Here is a 22,111-nt window from a genome sequence, read left to right on the forward strand (position 1 = left end):
TTTCTGTAGCGAGCGTCACTGATGCGTAACCAACCGCTACAGCAAGCACCATCATTTGCGCCATTATCAATTTACAAATCCGGCAGAGGTTTTTCCTTCTTTGGAACATACGCTATTCTTCCGTATTCTATACGATAAGATACTGATAGATTAATTTCGATTCGGGCTTGTTGTATTCGGGCTAGCGGTGCATTCGGGCTAGTATACCTATTTTGGGTACTTGCCACTATAACTAAGTCAATTTTAAACCGATTGATTTGATTTTTTGTACAGAGTTAGATACTGTACGTGCCTAACTCTATACAAAAATTCAAATCAATCGGTTTGAAATTGACTTAGTTATAGCAGCAACAGCAAGGTACACCTGCCCAAATGGTACAAGACCCTACGCGGTAAACCATTTATAAAATCTATTGTCAAATCGACTGAGGTTATACCTATAGATCTATAGATCCAACCATGCCACCCACCGATTGAATTGGAATGTTTCACATAATTAAATTATCAATCAATGCAAGTGCCTACGGGCATCACAAATTCACTATTTAATCTTGACCAGACTCTGAAATAACTTAACAATGGGGCACGTTCGGTGTAGTACTAGATTTGTAGTAATGAGCTGAATTTTTGTATGGTGAGAAGGTCATTTCTCCGTTTCTGCAATGAAATGGTGCAAAAAGCGTGGGTATTATGATTCCTTGCCTAATTTGATGCTGTTTGAGCAAAACTTTGGATAACTATGTTGTTTATGTTGCAAGAAATGAAGAAAACAACAACATTGTTACCCGAAGTTTTGCTCAAACAGCATCAAATTAGACAAGGAATCATAATACCCACGCTGTTTGCACCATTTCATTGCAGAAACCAGCCTCCTGTCACGCGGCCATGTTTTTGAGGTCAGCATCAAAATCCAGGAACGATAATTGACTGTGGCTGAATCATATTAATAACAATTCTATTTTTTTTTTGAAACTTTCTCCCCGTGAAGAAGACGAGCTGGAACTATTACGATTTCGTTTGAAATAATTAATTGTGAAATTAAAAGTCATGTTTTGCTTTAACTAACTGTTTTAAAAGGTGAAAAAAAAAATCTGTTGTGAAAAATGTTTCGCCGTTTTTAATTATTGCTCCTGGAATTATGTTTGTTTACAAACTTTGCGCTGTCATGGGGAACCAACCGCCCGAGCCGCCGCTATTGCGTTCAACGAGGCGGCTGAAAGTGGGAACCAAAGATGTTGGCTCGTTATTTTCCTGTGGGGCAGTATTGCGGTGACAGGCGGCTGGCAGAAACGGAGAATTGACCTTCTCACCATACTAAAATTCAGCTCATTACTACAAATCTAGTACTTCACCGATCTGTCCTATTTTGTTAACGATCGAGTTCTTATTGACTTACTTTCTCACTGAAGTCCTCCATGAGTTCCAACGGCCCTTCTTGATCTACTTCTCCGCCTACCTTTTCATCTTTGCAGCTGCAACATCGTACACCCGAACTCCTTTAAGGCACCCTACAGACTACTCAAACGGTTTGACCAACATTGACTCCGCCCCCAGGTTGGTGGTTGAGTTGGTGCTGTGTTTGACCGTGTGTGATGCTGTTTGACGAACCGATTTGGCAGTTCGTCAAACCGATTTGACGGTTGACGGTTTGATCGGCAAAAATCAAACCAGTTTGATTTTACTCAAACCAACGGTGGGCGGAGCCAATGTTTGACGAACCGATCGTACCGTGTGTAGTGTTGTTGCACAAACATAGTACGATTTCAAATGGGAGATGATGTTGGTGCAACCAAAGTGACATGTTGGTGCAACACGATTTGGCAGTTCGTCGTACGGTTGCAGAAACATTTGCTGGTTCGACCAACTTGGGGGCGGTGGCAATGTTGGTCAAACGGTTTGAGTAGTGTGTAGGGTGCCTAAGTCTGCGACCTCCTTTTAACCTGGCCGGGCCTTTGCGGTTGAACTTTTTATTCCACTGCTTGTCCTGCGGTTCGATTCGATGTTTATACTTGATGTGATTCGATAGAAAATGATCCAGACTGAACTTCTTCGGACACAGGTGACAAACAAACACCTTTTCCGAATCTTCTATGTGGGCCTCGTAATGCTTGATGTAAACTAGACGTGTGCAAAGCTTCTTAGAACAAATTTCGCATTCGTAAGGATACACTCCAGTGTGGCTGATCTCGTGCTTGTACAGTTCAGACGTCGAGAAGAACTCCGCCGGGCAGTACTTACAAGGATAATGCTTCTTGTCTGAATGGACGTCCATGTGCTTCCGAAGGTGGAAACTACGTTTGTACGTTACACCGCAAATGTTACATTTGTAAGGACGGCTATCCGAATGCGACACCATATGGGAATAGAGATTTGCTGCAGCCGTGAAGGTAACGTTACATATCTTGCACTTGTGCTCCCTGGGGCGTTCGTGACGAATCATACAAAAACGCACTTGGCGCTCATGTTTGTACTTGTTGCCACAGATGGGACAAGGAAACTCCGCTTTTGTCTTGTGACTAGCGATGTGCAGTGTAAGACTGCTTACGTGGCGAAAACCTGGAAGAATGTGAAATTTTTTTTTATAGAGAGAGAAGCTTGTCTGACCATTGTTATATACGACACGAATGCCTACTATGGTAAAGTGTCGTAAATAAATAAAAATAAATAATAATAATAATTGTTATATAAGAAAAATCTTTGTCAAATCATTTCTAAGGATCTTAGCAAAATCGAAAAAATATCAGTAATTTTACTTCATGACTTGACTTTGCATTATTAATCTACCAGGACACGCAAACAACCGAAACTGCACTGCGCTCGCGCTGTATACGAAAAGCGAGGTTTTTTGGTAGTGTTGTAGTTTTTACAACAGCGCGCGCGCTGAAGGTTTAATACAAAGCTGCATTCTTTTTTTTTTTTTTTTTCATAGTGATTACGGCGGTAGCACACTGTGCTTATGTTCTAACACCGCACCCTTTCCCTACGTTTGCTTCTATGAGCCTCTATTTTTGTTTCAACACACAGAAGTACGTAGGCATATCGTGGCCCAAGTCGACACTGTTTTGGCCTGCGTTGAACAAAAATAGTTTTAATAAAAGTTTCCCTTTTTTTTCTTTATGTCAATAGGTTTGTTGTAGTATGGTCCATGTATTTAGTTAGGTTCTTGTCAATTTGTCAGTTATTCGAAGTAGATCTCCAAGGTAATAGTCAATTAAGTCATTCTGATTTGTTCTATCTTAGCAGCTTTAGTCTTTGCTTTATTGAAGTGTAGTTTTATTGGAAATATGCTGAATGTCGTTAATAAAAAGAGACGTCTGGAACTGTAACCTGCTAGTTGTTCCGTCATGCAGATACGCCATGTCTTAATAATGCCTAGGAGATTAACGAAAACACGTGTGTTCGGTCGGATGTCCATTGCGTAGAAAGTCAAGGAAAATAGGTTTCTTTATTGTCAGTTGTTATGTAAGCCTCACTTGAAGCACTTCCCGTGAGAACCCTGTCATCTGTACATCAACTAATCCGTATCTTCCTACACAGCTAGATACTGTACTCTCAACCGGCGAAAAGCCTGCTGGTAAATATTAAAAAATGAATAATAATGCTGTCTAGCGCATTGTTTCCTATCGGCCACTATTTTAGTCTAGTCCCAACTGCAAGCTTTTTTTCCAATCTTAGCGTCAATTGTCTTCTAGATCCTTCTAGATAGATTTATCGAATCAGTCGAACCCGTATGTTAAAATATAGTCGATTCTGTGTCAAATTGTTTTCTTGATTTCTACTTCTCAATGTTCATCTCTTGTGTGAAAAACCCACAGAAACATGTAACTGAACTCCTGATATTTTTCTGTTGGTGTCATAACACCATCTAAGAGATAAACAAAAATACGCCAAGTTGGTCTGTTGATTGTAATAAAACAAAAATTGCTTGTCAACTATTATGTATTCATCCCCCTACGAATACTATGAAAAATATTCAAATTCGTTCTGTCCTGTCGGTCCTACCTCGATAAACCATGTCATTTTCTCATGCGTGGCCTAGAAATGTCAACCTAGTTATACAAAAGTAACGTTGTTCAGTTAATAAAATGCAGTCAGCTTTTGTCCAAAATGTCACGTCGAACGCATTGATGTCAACAATGCGTTTAAATGTTCGCACGTTAGCTTCGAATCTATCAGCACAATTAAGTGCTGCAAATCTCCTTCCCACTATTAATTCGTCGGTTGATTTTAATTGCATTATTTAAAGAAAATATGACCAACTAACATGATAAACAATAGAAAAAGCGACTATGACATTAATAATCAAAATCAACCGAGAAACGTGAGAAATAGAGCCCAAACAACATTTTGAAGTCAGCTGGCTGATAAAGGTTCCAAAACCTGTCACAAATCCTATAATACTTTTATTAGGATTTGTAACGATCATCAAAACCTTCTCAAATCCAACCGACTTTGAACTATTGCTTAGGAATAGACTCTACTGAGCCCTGGCGGTTCCTCCGTGTTTATCGAGCATGTCTGATGCATATGATCAGCCATACTCCATCTGCAGCAGCCGGTTCGTGATGAACCGTTGGAGGCGCATTAAAGTGTTAAAAAGGTGATACGTTTCACTAAAGAACACTACATTACAATAATCAAAATGAAACTCCTTCACTTTAATACCGTCAACCCCTGCGAACTTGGCCAGGGAGGTTTAATACAAAGCTGCATTCAGTACAAAATCTAAAACTAATAGACACTTACTTTTCCCACAAATCTCGCAGGTATGATTTCTAACGCTATAGACAAACCGCTGATGTCCTCGTAGATCTCTCAGCGATTTGTACCGTCGGTAGCAAACCTTACACGGGAAAGGCCGTTCGGTGTCGTCTTCATCGTTGTAATAAATTTTCGGTCTGTTGGCGTGCTCCTGCAGTGCGTGCTGTTCCAGCTGTTCGTTCGATTCAAATTGCATCTTGCAGCCACAGCAAAGGAAGGCATTCTTTCCGGTATGGGACAGTTGGTGTTGGATCATTTCTTCGGGAGACAGACGTACCGCGGTGCATTTGTCGCAGAAGAACCGTTTCCTGGTGGCGTTTTTCCGAAGATGTTGCTTCAAGATGTTGTCGGTTTTGAATCGTTTGTAGCAGCCGACACATTCAATGGGATTCTCTTCGTTATGTTCGAGGCGATTTGGTAAATGGACTTCATTTTGGTGGGCGTTCAATTCGGATATGGAGCTAAACACTCTGCCACAACCACAACACCAATTGGCAGGAACGGTAGCTTCTTCGGACACTTTTTTGGTACGTTTTTTTCGGCGTATTCTGTACGGTAAACGTTCGTGAAGTCGTCTCTCCTGCAGCAATTGAAATCGTGAATCACAAAGTTTGCATTGGTATGCTTTAGCTCTTTCTTCCTCGTTGGAATTTGTTTTGTGGCTTATGGAGTGTTCGATAAGTTCATTCTTATCTTTGCTTGAAAAACTACATCTGCAGCATTTATGACGCTGCCCTTTATGAAACTGCCTTCTGTGCTTTATCATGCCTTTCTTTGTGAAAAAATTACATCCACAGAACTTACATTTCATCAGTGGTTGCACACTATTTTTGCCTCTCTTGTGCATCGCAGCTGTGAATTTATTCGGAAAAAGCGCGAAGCAAACATTGCATGGCACTTTGCCATCCGGAACATCCACTTCTGATCGGGGACGATGCTTACGGATTGAATGCTTCCTTAAGGTGAAACGGGACGCCGTGTTATTTTTCCTATCTTGCCTCTCTTTCTAACAATTTGCCTCGCGATTTTGAAGATGGTAATCTCGAGTTCTATCGCACTGAAGATGCTGAAAAACAATCAGCATATGCACTGCAAGTGAGCATACACAGTGATAGATTTTTGTTGCAAAATATGAAGTAGAATCTGAGATTACCATCTTAGTAGCAACAGAGCAATGGCGGATATTTCCCCGACCGTCCCGTCCGCCCTTAACTGTAATTCAGTTTCGAATACAGTGTCACACCCGCAACAGCGTATGATCTTCTCCGCTTGTTTACTGGTCTGGCCTTTCTCAAAATTTAATGTATTGTCATCCTTCAGGGACATTTCCGACACATTCAGATACTCAACTTCAAAGAGCAGTTCCTTGTCGTGCTCTGTATCTGATGCACTTTCTTCGTCGGATGCCATTTCGGAATTTTCAGTGTTGTACTGCGTAGCACATAAATCCTTCTGGGATATCTGCAAAAAGATAAAAGAAATTATCGTCCAGGCTTTACATTTTGTCTGTTCAACTCTTTCGTTTCTTTGTGTCTCATGTATGGTTGTTGGGGGGTCTCCAGTTATCCTTGTGGGTAAGCCTATAGATCGTCAATCCGGAGACGGCGGATTCGATTCCCGTTCCGATCGGGAAATTTTTTTCGACTCCCTGGGCATAATGTGTCATTGTCCTTGTACAAATTCATGCAATGGCAAGCAAAGAAAGCCCTTCAATTAATAACTGTGGAAGTGCTCTAACACTAAGTTGAAGAGAGGCAGGCCAAGTTCCAATGCGAACGTCGAGCCATGAAGAAGAAAAAGAAGAAGCATGTTTTTTTCAATAGTGCCCTCCGAGGGTTATCCGGCTTTGATCGTGAAGTCATTGTATAACAAAAGCAAGAAAAATATATGAATAAGCAGCGATTTAAATAAGAAACTACGCTACCCTTGTGAGCATATTATTTTCACGCGAGAACCTGGGATCGAATTTCACTCCCATCAAGAAACTCACGAAATGTGAGTTCTCCATAGGAAGAGACATCAGGATAAGTCTATGGTGAAATTTTCAGCTGAACCTTGTAACATGTAGGCAGTTCGACAATGATTTTTCATAAAGGCCTAACTAACTTGATCGATTTCTTTTCGTCGACTTTCTCTTTCGTTATTAGATCGAAACGAACAAAATCATTATTATTTTTGTTTCTATAGCAACATGTAGTCGTCTTCTTCGCATTTTAACCAAAAAATCTTTGGAAAACTCAATACACATTCTGTGGTAACACAAAGAGAGAACTCGAAAATGTCAGTTAGGCCCAAATGAAAAATCAGTGTCGAGTTGTTCGTATTTCAAGTTAGTAAATGAGTTCTTCCAGCCTAAGTTAAAATTCACGAATAAAAGACGGGCTTGGGAAGATAATCAACGGCAAACCCGTAATGACTATAATGGTAAAATATGGGTAAGATAAGTTCTAAGCTGTTCAAAGTAGCCTTGAAAAGAGAAACATGAAATGGGAAACATTCCGAAAAGAAACATTTTCGGGAACAATTTGCTTCGTTCAAATAATTTACCGACCTCATGTTCGAGCTGGTTCACGTTGTTTCTTGCTGCATTTTCTGATGCTGATGTTACCTCAGCGAGAACTTCGTATAATGTTTGTTGGGTGGTCTGCGACTGCTGGCGCAAGTTGTAAGCATCATCCAAACGTGAAAAGCACACAGGGCAAATTCTCTTGGGCAAGTGGTCATCTTCTGAAAGCTGGAATGCAAAACAAAATATCAGAAGCACGTACTAGGTTATAATAAATTGCAGCAAGTGAACATTACACCACAGACAAACAGACGTAACACTTGCGAAATTTCCATCGACCACGCTTTTAACGATCATTTGAAATTTTCATAGTTGTGGCTTTCACAACCAGAGGCGCGCGCATCGTTTTTCTATGCGTTTGACGTTTCACACTAGCGCCTTCTGTTGACGATATTGCACAACACAGTGATTCGTGCAACTTTTCCACCAGGTGATGGTAGTGTGAACTGGGCGATGGATTTCCATAAAAATCGTTCAAGGTGTTACGTCTGTTTGTCTGTGATTACACCGTAGTATCGCAAAAAAAAAAACAGAACTAGTTGAATAACAGTTTCTTAAGCTAAAGTTTCCTTAAGAGTAGCTTTTTCCATTCTTACACAGCAAATATGTTTGATGGGATGGCACATTCATCATTCAATCTTTCCATCGATTTCAGACATTGTGGGCTCATACTCAGAAAATTATTATGATATATCGAAAAAAAATCGATTGGATCGATCCGATAACAGTGGGTGCTGGAAAATTTGGATTCGCAGCACATACTTTTGTACAATATACAAGGCACTGGATTTTCGTTACGCCAGCAACAATATGGGTATCAGTCATCCTAAAACTGTCACCATAGCGGAGTTGAAGAGTGGTAGGCTGAATTGCTGTGGGAACGTTGTTGAAGGTTTAGGAGCAGTTCACTTATTAGATAAGACAATTTTCACAATTTTCGACACCCACCTCCTTGTTAGATATTTTTGTATGAAAGCTTAAATATTTTGTATGACACACCAGATTGTCTAAACACTCTTTACATCCCCACACAAACCATTGAGTAATCAATGTCTATAACCGACTGTCCATGACCTTATAGGGTAGGACGGGGCAAGATGGCCACCCGGGGCAAGATGAGCACCCCTCCGTTTTACTACTTTTATGATGAATTTTGCCCAAACAACTTTATAATCCGTTAGAATAATGTTCATCCTGTTTGTAAACCTGATAAAAGGTACTTCATAATGAACGAATTAAACAATATTGTCAAATAAGTCGATAGCATGGAATTTTAGCATTTTCTTATAAGAAATCATCAGAATAAAATAAGGTTTTTATGTCAGAATCAAATTTTTACCATAATTCTAGTTATCAGCCAACATTACTAGCTTACTGCAAAGCATTTTAATTTACATTAGAAAATATTTTCTAAAAACAAACATTAAAATTTATTCAATTTTAGTTATTTACCTATAGTGGGGCAAGATGAGCACCCCTGATGGTAATATAGAAAATATTTTGAAATTATTGTAATCCACTCAATAGTGCCGAACATAGGTTTCCGTAACCTCTGCAACTATTTGGTTGAGTAAATTTCTAAAAATAAGCAACCTAATAATCGTTTATTGTTTTTCGGGTCATTTTGTATAAAGTATTATAAAACCGCATTTTTTTTCAATAATCGAAAAAAAATGATAATTTTAGAACGTGATACCATAGCTATACACAAAGTTCACTATATCAATCAGTGTATGGCCAATTTATTGTTAAAATATTGGGATTTTAATGAAGTGCTCGTCTTGCCCCGTAGCATGTACGAACTGACCATAAAACATCTTTTTTGTTTAGTCAAATAAATCATCCTTATTGTGAATTTTTAACCCTCTCATGTTTATGGGTGATAGAAAACAAGATATAGAAGAGAACTACTGAGAGGTACTTTGAAAAATTGTGTTAGCTTTCAATAAACTCAACGTGATCCTTAGGGTGCTCATCTTGCCCCGCCCTACCCTAACCGACTCTTTATCTTCATTATCTCATTATCATTATCAATGTAAATAAATTGATATTCTTCGGTCATCAGGTATCAGGTATCAGTAGGTCGGCTCTAGAGGCACGTTCTCCTCCATTCGGGAAATTTGTGCCATCGCCATGAACACGAGCCTATTCATCATTTACCTGACGGAGAAGGGAAGGAAAAAGGATAGGACATGGGAAAGGACAGGTAAGGGAATAGGATCGTCATACTCGCAAAAGCGTACCACAATGGGTTCACATAGCGTCCTGAAAAGGACACTGTAATAACGCATAAGCGTACCACAATGGGTTCAAACAGCGCCCTGAGAAGGGCACTGTAATAACGCATAAAGCTTAAAGAGAGCCTATAGCTCTTTACCACAGCGGGTCAAGAACAACAGAACGTCCTGAAGATTCAGGTTTCTGAAGTCAGTTTCACTTAATAAGTGTTTCCCGAGTATTCGGAAACGCAATTGCGCAAAAACTGGACAGTTACATATTAAATGATACGAAGTTCCATAATCGGATTCACAGCTATCACAGGCAAATGAATCAGCTTGCTGAATATTCGCCATGTGATAACTGAGTCGGCAGTGGCCAGTCAATGCTTTGACCAGCATGCTGCAATTCTGCTTTGACAGATTTGTTAGATACTTTGCCACCCCTAGAGATGGCTCAGTACAATACAATTTTGTTTGACGACATGACTCCAAACTATTCCAGTATTGTTTGTGCTGAGTGGCAGCCCAGGTGTCAATCTGAAGCTTTACCCAACACTTGGATACCGGAATAGCTGGCTCAGGGCCAATGAAGTCATGTGATGCTCCAGTGCGAGCTAACTCATCAGCCAATTCATTTCCAGCGATGGAAGATATTGCAATCCTCTTTATTTTCTTCTTAACGAACGAAGGAAGAAGAAATAATAATAACAATAACGTCTTCAGCTGAGCCGAAATCAGAAAGGTTCAACTCATTGGGTGAACCGAGACCTGTTGCCTTTGACATTCACGCCCGGCTAAGCACACTATTTGTTGGTGAGGTGCTCGGGCAGCCAATAAGAAAAAAACTATCTTTCACCAGCTTCTTCTTTCAAAACATACTCATGTGCATATATTGTTGCATAGTGCATTCTCACCCGAACTTATAATCTAAGCCTACCATAAGACTATTCGAGCTCACTGCATTCGGCCGACAATCTGCTGCCCGATGATCGATGCGCTGCAGGGGCCCCCGGTGATGAACGATGACGATGATTATCTTCTCTGAATGCGCTACTTGATTCGAGCGCTTTTCCTATTGGAAAGCGAATGTTCGAACGCCCGTGGGCGATTCCATCACTTCTCTCACATACACGACGCACTGCACTGCCGACGACGCGATGACGCGCACACGAATGCGCCACCACTACCCGCTATGCTGTTGTCTTTCTCTTGCTAATATGCCACGTTCATTGCGATCTTCCTCCGTGCACTGATCGTGTCTCATTGGGTGGCAACGTAAACTTTCACAAGCACCAACATGCACGTACACAGTCACACCGAGTGTAGTATGTCGCCTCAGTCAGACGTACCTGGTTGACTCACAGCACAATCACACACTGAACTTCCCAACACAGTCCTACTCTTTTGGCGCTCGGTCCCGACGAGATGTGTTGCTGTCACACACACGCACAAGCGTGCTGTCGATGGATGATCGCCGGTGGGACGTCGATGCAGAGGCGCATACGATAAGAAGGCCCTGAAAGCACGTTCTTTGGTTATCCGGATACCTGACAAGATGTGGTGGTTTGTGTGGCTTACCTCGTGATGAGAGCCTTCTCGTGGATACGGCCTTTGCTCTAGGTGGTGCAACGATTATTGATGACGTTATTTCCTTTTGACTGGCGCCAGTACGGCCAGAATCGGATACCTTTTTTACCAAATGGGGAAAAATTAGCTTTCTTCTCCTGACAGAGTAGCAAAGACAATATCACCTGTAATCTCGCTGAATTGGTTCTATCAGGGACGGCTTTCTTCAAGGAGCATGTTGGGTGGTCTCGGTGTGGCTGTTGAGAGAAGATGGCGGAGCATTAGCTAGTGCGTTTTGTTTCATTTCACAAATTCTTCACCTCGTGTGGGAATGGATGATGGCGTCGATGTGTGTGCTTAATTTGGTGCTTTCTCCTCTTGCAGTCGCGTGTACCCACCCGACGTGTGCAAGTAGCTGTTGAAAGAACGTCTTTAGCCTGAATTCACCTGGATTGTGGTCGAGAAATGGTTACCTTTACCGCTTGCGGTCCTTTTAGGCTGGAAATTCGAGAGGTGGCGAAAACCGCACCGCTTTTGCGGGATGATGGTGGATCGGGTACACGATGAACTGAACGGTACAATGATTGTACGAGGAGTGAGAGATTTTTTCTTTGTGCGTCGTCAATGCTGCTGGTAGGCGTCTTGCTTGCGTCGCGGCGCTTTATTGGCGTACGCGCGTTGCTTTTATGCTTGGTGGCAGTGTTGCCAGTTGGATGGTTGTATTCGTCACACAATAACCCAAATATCCAGTCGACATAACTCCGCTACGTAATAAAGAATGGCCAGGTACCCATACAAGGTGAACAGCGTTTGCTGAATTCAGCTCCTCGATTTGAGTTCGACAAGCGATAACTATCTTCGACCTGGAGTTGGCCGAAGCAAGTGCTTTAATAGCAGCCTGGCTATCTGAACAGAAGTATATTACTTTGCCCATTACGTGCTGCTGAAGTGCTGATTGCACTCCGCACATAAGAGCAAAGATTTCGGCCTGAAAAACGGTGCAGTGTCTACCAAGTGAATAAGACTGATACAGCCTTAGCTCACGAGAGTAAACACCAGCACCTGCTCGACCTTCGAGAAGGGAGCCATCAGTGTAACATACGATGCCGTCTGAAATACTTCTCTCCAGATAACCAGATGTCCACTCTTCCCGGGAAGGGAATTTCGTGGAAAATGTCCTATATGGAAAATTACAAGCAATTGTAAGATCACTTGGAGCAAGGACAACTTTGTCCCAATTCACCAAAAGTGGAAACAACGAGGTGTGTGTTGAACTGCGGTTCACAGGAGTTTCCTCTAGTAAACCAAGTACCCATAGACGGTAAGTGCAAGAAAGTGCTTCTTGTTTGAGATGAATGTGTAGTGGGGCAACGTCAAAGAGAACTTCGAGCGCTGCCGTGGGAGTTGAAGAGAACGCTCCAGACATCGCCATTAACCACATCCTTTGGAGATGGCCTAATTTTGATTGGACCGTTCTCACTTCGTCCTTTTGCCACCACACAAGACATCCATACGCCAATATTGGACGAACAACAGTTGTGTAAATCCATTTGATATACTTGGGTTTAAGACCCCAAGTTGTACCAAAGGTTCGCCGGCATTGCCCGAAGGCCATACAAGCTTTCTTGATTCTGAACTCAATGTGAGGTGTCCAGGAAAGCTTGGAATCAAGAATGACTCCAACGTACTTTACCTGTTCAGTCACATTGATTTCAGAATCAAAGAGACGTAAAGATCGAACACCATTACGGTTTCGCTTTTCCGTGAAAAGAACAATAGATGTTTTACTCGGATTTACCGAAAGGCCATATTGGCGACACCAACCCTCAACTACCTGAAGAGCGTTTTGCATCAGGTCGAAAAGGGTGCTGATGCACATACCGACTAACAATGTTAGGTAGTCGTCGGCAAAACCATAAGTAGGAAAACCGCTATTATTGAGTTGCCTCAATAGCGTATCTGCTACGAGATTCCACAAAAGAGGTGATAAGACTCCCCCTTGGGGGCATCCACAAACACTCAATTTCCTAATCGCCGCTTGACGCAATGTCGAGAAGAGATGTCGGTTTTTGAGCATTTGGTGAATCCAATTGGAAATCATTGGAGATATACCGTGACCCCGTGCGGCTTCCAATATGGCATCGAAAGGCACGTTGTCAAAGGCACCCTCGATATCTAAGAAAACACCCAAGCAGGATTGCTTTTGAGCGAATGCCTTCTCGATATCGTAAACAACTTTGTGTAAAAGAGTCACAGTGGACTTACCAGATTGGTAGGCATGTTGGTTCACATGAAGAGGCACGTTGGCCAGATGAACATCACGGATGTGATGATCCACAATGCGTTCTAAGCATTTCAGAAGAAAAGAGGTCAAACTGATAGGTCTGAAGCTCTTTGCTTCTTCATACGACGCGCGACCCACTTTCGGAATAAACTTCACAGTAATATCCCGCCAGGATTTGGGAATATACCCTGTAGCAAAACTGCAAACAAGTAGTTGTTTCAAAGTATGTTTGAAATGATCAAATCCCTTCTGAAGCAAAATAGGATAAATCCCATCTGCCCCAGGAGATTTGAAAGGAGCAAAGCTATTAAGTGCCCATTCAATCGATTCTAAAGTTATGATACTCCGAGCCGAAGCTAAAGAATCATAACTACAAGAAAAGACATCAAGTTCATCCGAAGATGTAATATCCACACATCCGGGGAAGTGTGTACTGAATAAACATTCCAAAACTTCCTCATCAGAGGAAGTGAAATCACCATTTGGCAAACGAAGTTCGTTCACTTGAAAATCCTTAGATTTTGCAAGGATTTTGTTCAATCGACTGGCTTCACTCAGACTGGAAACATTTGTACAAAGGTTTTTCCAGCCGGATCGTTCAGCAGACCGAAGAGCTTTCTGGTAGGCCTTGCGAGCCGACCTGAAAGCCTCCGATCCAGCCGAACGTCGTCTGTTCCAACTCTTTCTACATTGTTTCCTGAGCTTCGCCAGATCGGAGTTCCACCAAGGGGTTCCTCTTGTGGTCTTCACAGACCGCAGAGGGCAGGCTTCTTCAAAAGCTTCCATGATGAAGGCCGTTGTAGTATCAACGGCATCATCTAAATCACTTGGAGTGTCAATTGATGGTGAGTATCCATGAAATTTGGCTGCAACCAAATCGGTAAAGAGATCCCAGTTGGTTGACCGGGGATTCCTGAAACGCAAAGTTTGCGAAGTAACATTCACATGTTCAAACAAGATGTAGCGATGGTCAGATAAAGATTCTTCATCTGACACATGCCAATTGGTCAGCTCATGACTAATTCTGCTAGAGCAAAGCGTTATGTCTAACACTTCCTCTCTACCAGATATCAAGAAGGTTGGGCGGTTGCCTATGTTAAGTAATCCAAGATCTGTACTACTTAGACACGGACACGTTCAATGCTTCCAGTGAGCTTTTCGCTCTTTGAAGGAAGCACGACACTAGACAACGGACTAGCATGCAACGCCCAGTGGCACAGCCGAAAACTTTTCCTGACAGCTGCGGCGGGAATCGAACCCACGCTCCTCAGCACGAAGCGACAAAGAGCTTGGTGACCCTAGCCGCACGACCACGGAGCCGCACGAAAGTATTCCATCAAACTGGAGCCTCTCAAATTGATGTCTGAGCTGCCCCAGATTATATGGTGAGCATTAGCATTACTACCAACAATTAGCGGAAGGCCTTTTGAAGTGCAGTATGCAATGACTTGCTTGAAAGCATCCGTAGGGGATGGTTCATCATGCGGTAAATAAACCGAACAATAAACGTATTTCCTGTTGAGGTTTTCAACAGATACATCGATTGTGACAGCACATACATCTCTGGTAGTTAGTTCAGAGATGAGTGTAGCAACGATTGCGTTGTTGACAAGCACACATGCTCGGGGCATGGCACGTGAGTTTGCCATTTCATTTTTACTGAAAGTAGCAAACACCGGATTCACAAGGTTTCCTAGATAGAAATTCCCCTTACGAAAGTAAGGTTCTTGGACTAACGCCACTTGGGCTGTACCATTTTGCATAAGTCTACAAAGATTGATCGTTGCTGTTCTTTTGTGCTGAAGATTGATCTGAGCTATCCTAACCGTAGCCACTACCCAAACTAGGCAAGATTAAACTCTTAACAATCACAGCACAAAAAAGAACAGCAACAATAAAGCCAGATCGGTATCGATTTGAGTGCGCCAAAGGCGAGGATGCACAGATTACACTGTGTAAAACGCATAATGCGAAACCATATAGGTGAAAATTTAAACTAATTAATAACATCTTCATAATCCCGCCCTTATTCAGCCTCAAGTATGAGATTGAAGAAGGGCAGCTGATTGTCTCGGAGAAACACAAGGTCCACCGCGCTATTGCTCCGGTTAGCACAGTAAGGGCAAATACTGTGGAGGGTGCCCTGGTACTCCACAGGCTCCGTTTGCGTTTTTATAAGACCCCCCTAACCATTCATTCCTAGGCACGGTAAGCGTAAAGCCGCATAACACCATGAATTAGGGGTCACCTGATTAGTGGATTCCTACCACTGGAACAGGCGGTCCGTAGTGCTATTCTTAGCCAGTTGAACTAACCGCTACCGACACTACACAGCTATCTAGGCTGATCGGGAAAAGAAGTTAATATTAATGATCAACTTCATACGGGCCCGAAAAGCCGATTTCGAAAATTTCTAAAAATAAGCAACCTAATAATCGTTTATTGTTTTTCGGGTCATTTTGTATAAAGTATTATAAAACCGCATTTTTTTTTCAATAATCGAAAAAAAATGATAATTTTAGAACGTGATACCATAGCTATACACAAGGTTCACTATATCAATCAGTGTATTGCCAATTTATTGTTAAAATATTGGGATTTTAATGAAGTGCTCGTCTTGCCCCGTAGCATGTACGAACTGACCATAAAACATCTTTTTTGTTTAGTCAAATAAATCATCCTTATTGTAAATTTTTAACCCTCTCATGTTTATGGGTGATAGAAAACAAGATATAGAAGAGAACTACTGAGAGGTACTTTGAAAAATTGTGTTAACTTTCAATAAACTCAACGTGATCCTTAGGGAGCTCATCTTGCCCCGCCCTACCCTAACCGACTCTTTATCTTCATTATCTCATTATCATTATCAATGTCAATAAATTGATATTCTTCGGTCATACTTGTAGGGTTAACGTATTCTAGGACACGAAAACAAGAACAAAAAAAATACGGAAGTAACTATTTAAGGACGGAGTTATTCATCAACCCCTTCAACGAGGAGCGAATGACCAATCCTCAATCCACTATAAAGGAAGTTAGTAACATAAAAATTATACCTCTATGTCACAGATGGTGTGTAGAACATCCGCTTTCGAAAATCCTGATGCGGTATCCTGCTGAAACAGATCAGAATTAAATTCAGTAACATTTATTATTTAAAGTATTAAATAATACTTAGCGGTAGTATGTTGTACTTACATTTGGCGGTTCAAATATGTTGATCAGCGTATAGCCAAGGTCTGCATTTCCACTTGCTAAACACACTCGGCAAAGATTGTCCAAGCCATTCTTCGCAACAAGTGCCATGAGCCAGGGTTCTGGTCGAGTCATTATTGAAATTCCTTAGATTTGGAATCTGTGTTAAACTTTGACCTGCAAAGCGGTATTCTATCAGATCCAAATATCGAGATTTTTTGCTACACTTTTGTTTACAAATACAGGGGATAGACAAAATGATCGGGACAGGCATAATTTTCACTTTTAAAATAATATTCAACTAGCTGTAACTTTTCGAAAAGTTCAGCGAATGTTCTCTGTAAGTTCACCAACTAGTTGTGTATCAGTGGTTTGAATTTGGGAAAGATCGGGCCGTTTTCCACGAAGTTATAAATATTCTTGGGAAAGGTAAAATTATCCGATAGCCAACATTGAGCTATTATATATCCGGATTTATTGAACCGATTGCAATTAAATTTTGACCATTCATGACTTATATAATGAACTCTGGAAAACATTTGACTTAACTTGAAATTTTTAACAAGAAAAAAAGTCATAGCGATTTTATTTTTTCACGATTTTTTAGCAAATTGGTCTATTTTTAATATGTATTCCATTACTTTTTCAATTTGTTGGCGGCTATGTTGTTACTTTCCTTCAAAACACATTTATATATAAGTCAATTAGAGGGGAATTAAACGAACTATAATTTGCATCTTGAATTCTGAAACGATGTTGAAGTTTTGAATAATTTGGTAATTTATTAGAAAAATAATCTAATCGCTATAATTTTCTTCCGTCTTAAGAATTTTAAGTTAGGTCAACGGTTTTTCGTAGCTCATTATATTAGTCATAAATGGTCAAAATTTCACTGCATTCGGTTCATTTAATCCGGAGATATAACAGCTCAAAGTTGGCTATCGGATAATTTTACCTTTTCCAAGATTTTTTATAACTTCGTGGAAAATGGCCTCATCTTTCCCAAATTTTGACCACTGATACACAACTAGTTGATGAACTTATAGTAAAAAATTGAGAATATTTGATGCACTTTTCGAAAAGTTACAGCAAGTTGAACATTTTTTGAAAAGTGAAAATTTTGCCTGTCCCGATCATTTTGTCTATCCCCTGTACGAGAATGAAACGAACGAACTCAGCAGGCAAGGTGATAAGAAATGATGGTAGAGTGTGTTGGTAGAGAGATATACATCCTCATCGGGATCAAGCTAGTACTTCCTCACAGACAAACAGAATAGTCATTAATATTCATTTATTTTTCACGTCACGGTTCCCCAGCGTTGAAGCTTCTGGAAAATACAAGATATCCGAAATGAGAAAAATGTACATACCTATAGAGCATTTTAAAAGGTTGTGTAGTGTACCTTTAATCAAATATTCAATACTTCCAAACTGATGAAGCAACAAAACTGCATTTCAAAATTGTATTTTAGAGTTTATAAAATCAATAGGGAATATTGTGTATTTTCAGCAGTTTTGTTCTCTTTGTCATAAGGTTTTAGGAATTCTAAAATACTGATTATGATGATGATGATGATTTTGTTCTACCATCTATTGTAGCAAGGCATCTTCCTATAGCACTGGAATAATCTGAAAAGCGATTTAAGGCTTTTTACGGCGTCATCGGAATCGGCAGCCATGTTGGATATGTTGCTCGAAATTTCAAAGTGATAATTCTCTGCTACCAAATCGAATATTCGCATGAAAAAGTATCATCCTATTTGCTCACTCGCAGTGATTGCGATGATATTGCGCGCAAACCCCAACATTTTATTCCCACCTTTGGGTTTCCGCGCCGAAGACCCAGCGCCAGATTCGGCGACAAAGAAAACTGACAGCAGTCGCCGGACAGTTGGCAATCCTGATATTTGACGGCGGCCGCCCGGTAGTCATGGGAGTCGATTGTTGTCACGCAAATAGATCTTTTCGCTGAAAATGCATGTGTATTGAGTTATTGTTGACAGATTTTCTGCAGTGTTAGTGTGAAATTCAGCGGTTTTCTGTATCGCGTAAGCCTTCGCTGGAAGAAAACGTCATGTTGTTCAGCGAAGCAAGGAAAATTTTCAGTGAAAAAAGCAATACTTTTTCTGCTGGGTTGCTACTGAATTGACAGTTTTTTATCACTTTGAAAACGCGAGGCAAACAATCATTGAAATGCAAAAAGTCAATGATTCGTTTGAAAGCTTCGTGATGCATTATGACACCTTAATCAAGATTGTGCTATTGTTAGTGATTAGTCATTCTCCTGTATGAAGGGCCAATAAGGGTTTTGTTAACCGCAAAAAGAGACACTTGCGCGAAACCCACGTCATGGGAAAAGAATCTACTTCCAAAAGAAAGTTCTCGCGAACAACAGCAAAATCAAGCCCTCGACTCGATTGACAGAATACTCCCAATAGATGGGATCGAAGAGACCGCCCTCAATCCACGAAATGTTGTTGTTAACAAGGAGGAGGCAGTCACAGGTTCCTATCCAAGTCGTTTCAATCGGGTGCTCTGATGATCCCTCCCTTTTCCAATACATGATATGATATGTGTGTATATGTGTGATTGTTTATCATATGATAGAACATTCTTGCCTTTTTGTTACCTATCTGAAACCTGTCTGAAACATGTTATGATTATATCAGGCTAGCATTTATTCATACATGAAATTTACCTGAATCCTCCTGAAATAAAATGTTAATTAGTATAAAAATTCAAAAATAACACACATGTACGAAAAAAGTACACCAAAATTAGATCTTGAAAGGTACAGAACTGTCTGTAGACAGGAAGCAAGATCTAAGTTTAGTGAGGCAGATCTTACACCGCAACGCACCATTGTAAGGTGATCTACCCACGTTACGGGAGTTAACTTAAATACTTTGTAAGGACTGTATCGTTAATTATGAGTACACCTGAAAATTACTGTATTTTGAAAATGTTTTATTTATTTTGTAAATTAAATTCAATTACATTGTTTAAAAACCCAATACAGGCGTACCTCGATAGTACGTACCCTCGATAGTGCGTACCCTCGATAGTACGTACCCTCGATAGTACGTGCCTCAATAGTAAGTACACCAAAATTTAGTTAATTTTTAATCTACAAAAATGAGTTCGAATCATTAGTAGACGTATAGCAGAGACTCCGATACTATAAATTTGTGTTATGCAGACTCCTATAACACGGATTTTCAGTAAATTAAACAGTTTTAAAATGTAGTGAATTGAATCGATGTAATGATTGCAGTATTCTTCGCTTTACAGAGATATTTTCTGCCAGTCATAATATCTGGCATCATCATTCTGGCGTTACATCCCAACTGAGGAGGACTGCTTCTCAGCTTTGTGGTCTATAAGCACTTGTACAGTTATTAACTAAATGCTTTCTTTAGAAATAGAACGTTGTAATAAAATAAAAAGGCACATGATGGTTCTATTTTGTGTGGTAATAAAAAAACTAAATTTCTCGGCGAAGATTGCTCTCCAAAACATGAATTAAACCCATCAAGTAACTTACCCAAACCATTGATTTCACTTCACTTATTTGTTTTTTTTTTCGTTTTCCAATAAACTTTTTTTTGCGATGCGTATAAAATATTTGACAGTTTTCCATGAGTTCGGAAATTTAAAAAACTTTGAGTACCGTAGGGCACTGCAAGCCGCGGTTGCTAAGGAAAATGTTCTTTGTTTTTGACGTTACGTGAGCTCTTAATGAAATTATTCCGGAAGTTTATTTAGGATTCCTTCAGAAGTTTCCACTGGGGTTTTCCCAGGAGTTTTTTTTTCTGAGAGGTTCCGCCTGGGGTTCCATCAAAAGCAAGGATTGTTCCAGGAAGTTCCCCGAGATTCTTCCAGGGATTCCTGGATTTCTGTAGAAATTAATATCGAGATTCCTTCAGCATTACTCCTTTTTGGATTACCTTAGTAATTTTTCCTGAAACTCTTCCAGGTATTTCTTCCGTGGTTTCTCCACAAACTTAATCTAGAATTCTTTTAGGAGGTAGCTATAACTAAGTTGCTTTTTCCTGTGTTTATTCAAAAAAATTCTACAGAAACTACATGAGGAATTCCAAAAACAAAATAATCCAAAAAAATCATAATGAACTCCAGGAGGATTTCCATTACAAACATCTGAAAGAATTCCAGAAGAGTCTGCAGGAATTCCTGGCGGAGCTCTTGGTAGAAACCAAAAAAGAGTTCCTAGATGATTCCTGGAAAAAGTTCTCGAAAAAATCCCAGAATCAGTTTCTGAAAGAATTCCTAGAAGAAGCTCTAAGAGGAATCCCGGAAAAAGTTCCTGAAAAGTAATTCCTGACAGTCACCAAGAAGAAATTCCCGGAGGAATCCCGGAAGAAATTTTCGAAAGAATCCTGGAAAAATCCCAGAAAGATTACCTGGTGAAATTATTGTAGGAATCCCAGAAGTAGCTGAATACCTGAATGGGGCTGTCCATAAACCACGTGGTCATTTTTTTTGGGACTTTTCAACCCCCACCCCCCCACCCCCCCCCCCCCCCCCCCCCCACAGAGATTTCTCCAGAGATTGCTTCCGAAACTTCACCAAGAATTTCTTCTGTAATACTTTTTCGGGACTTCCAGGATTTCTTCAGGAATTTCTTCCTGAATACCTCCAGGAATTTCGTTGCGGGATTTCTCCATGCAATGATGCAAATGATCACCTCACTAGTGCTCATCACAACTCATCAACTGTATATTTATCGCGTGCGATTGAACTGTGCACTATAATCAGCGATGACCAGCAGCAAAGAGGTGGCAAAACGAACATGATGTAAATCACAAACGATTTTGCACACATCTGACTGTGCCGTCACACGCTCGCCCGAACAGCCGAACCATACCGAATAGGTTGGTTTGCGAAGCTACGGCACGAACGCTCGACACACACACAGAAGCAACATTCGCATGTACCGATACCATACTAATAAAGCTTCCAGCCAACGATGCTTCGCGATAAGCTGTCGAAAAGCATCGAAAGCGATGAAAAGAGATGCTTGGCTAGAACGCAACGGCTCAACGGCGAAAAGGAAGAGTCAACTATGCTGATCAGTGTTGATTCCGTTCGTGTGCTACTCGTATGGGAGGTTGATTGAATAAAGCGAGGATGGGTGAAAACGTATTCGTTGTCGAAAGCAAATCGCATCATTTCGCGAATGTTTTCATCAAATAGCAAGCTTGTTTCCATGAATTCATTTCAAGATTCCTCCAGAAATTTATTCCGACATTCCTGCAGGAATTCTTTCTAAGATTCATCAAATAATTTTTCCTTGAATTCCTCCAAGAATTTCGGGATTCCTCCAAAAGCTCCGGGACACCTCTAGGAATCACTTCTCGTAAAAAAATTAAACCACAGACAAACAGACGTAACACTTCGAACATTTATCGATTTACACCATAGTCACGGCAACATGTTCGCCCAATGCTAAAAGGACTGAGTTTGGCCGACCATCACGGATGGCCAGTTGGCCAACTATCG

General features: G+C 40.7%; 2 protein-coding genes and 1 long non-coding RNA gene across 5 annotated transcripts; all 3 read right to left on the reverse strand.

Annotated features, from left to right (window-relative positions):
• Positions 1-71: 71 nt before the first annotated feature.
• On the reverse strand, positions 72-6,171 carry LOC109420855 (zinc finger protein 883). Its single transcript, XM_062847952.1, has 4 exons — positions 6,005-6,171; positions 4,747-5,717; positions 1,917-2,556; positions 72-207 (listed from the first exon to the last, which is right to left on the reverse strand). Exons 1-4 carry the CDS (start codon positions 6,169-6,171, stop codon positions 72-74), a joined length of 1,914 nt encoding a protein of 637 aa, XP_062703936.1.
• A 904-nt stretch (positions 6,172-7,075) lies between these two features.
• LOC134287897 (uncharacterized) lies at positions 7,076-16,996 on the reverse strand. 2 transcript variants are annotated; one of them, XR_009997624.1, is made up of 3 exons: positions 16,595-16,893; positions 16,453-16,509; positions 7,076-7,495 (listed from the first exon to the last, which is right to left on the reverse strand). XR_009997624.1 is itself a non-coding variant. In XM_062851082.1 (3 exons), exons 1-3 carry the CDS (start codon positions 16,724-16,726, stop codon positions 7,178-7,180), a joined length of 510 nt encoding a protein of 169 aa, XP_062707066.1. In that variant the 5' UTR covers positions 16,727-16,996; the 3' UTR covers positions 7,076-7,177. The 2 variants fall into 2 exon arrangements, 1 of the variants encoding a protein (XP_062707066.1); XM_062851082.1 differs by having other exon boundaries at positions 16,453-16,512; positions 16,595-16,996.
• LOC109428556 (uncharacterized) lies at positions 10,198-11,881 on the reverse strand. 2 transcript variants are annotated; one of them, XR_003896436.2, is made up of 5 exons: positions 11,586-11,881; positions 11,433-11,527; positions 11,298-11,369; positions 11,125-11,233; positions 10,198-11,062 (listed from the first exon to the last, which is right to left on the reverse strand). It is a non-coding gene; the product is annotated as an uncharacterized LOC109428556 (long non-coding RNA). The 2 variants fall into 2 exon arrangements; XR_009997627.1 differs by having other exon boundaries at positions 10,198-11,233.
• Positions 16,997-22,111: the final 5,115 nt, after the last annotated feature.

Source organism: Aedes albopictus, chromosome 2 (genome assembly GCF_035046485.1).
Source record: "Aedes albopictus strain Foshan chromosome 2, AalbF5, whole genome shotgun sequence".
Taxonomy (NCBI): Eukaryota; Metazoa; Arthropoda; class Insecta; order Diptera; family Culicidae; genus Aedes; species Aedes albopictus.

Bases quoted from the DNA above. Each gene is read 5' to 3' on its own strand.
- LOC109420855 (XM_062847952.1), bottom strand. From the start codon at position 6,171: ATGGCATCCGACGAAGAAAGTGCATCAGATACAGAGCACGACAAGGAA. The intron at 5,718-6,004 runs GTGTGACACTGT...TTTCACCTTAAG, and splicing joins AAGATCATACGCTGTTGCGG to GAAGCATTCAATCCGTAAGC. The intron at 2,557-4,746 runs GTAAGTGTCTAT...ACATTCTTCCAG, and splicing joins CTGCGAGATTTGTGGGAAAA to GTTTTCGCCACGTAAGCAGT.
- LOC134287897 (XM_062851082.1), bottom strand. From the start codon at position 16,726: ATGACTCGACCAGAACCCTGGCTCATGGCACTTGTTGCGAAGAATGGC. The intron at 16,513-16,594 runs GTAAGTACAACA...GATCTGTTTCAG, and splicing joins ACATATTTGAACCGCCAAAT to CAGGATACCGCATCAGGATT. The intron at 7,496-16,452 runs GTATAATTTTTA...TTTGCATTCCAG, and splicing joins ACACCATCTGTGACATAGAG to CTTTCAGAAGATGACCACTT.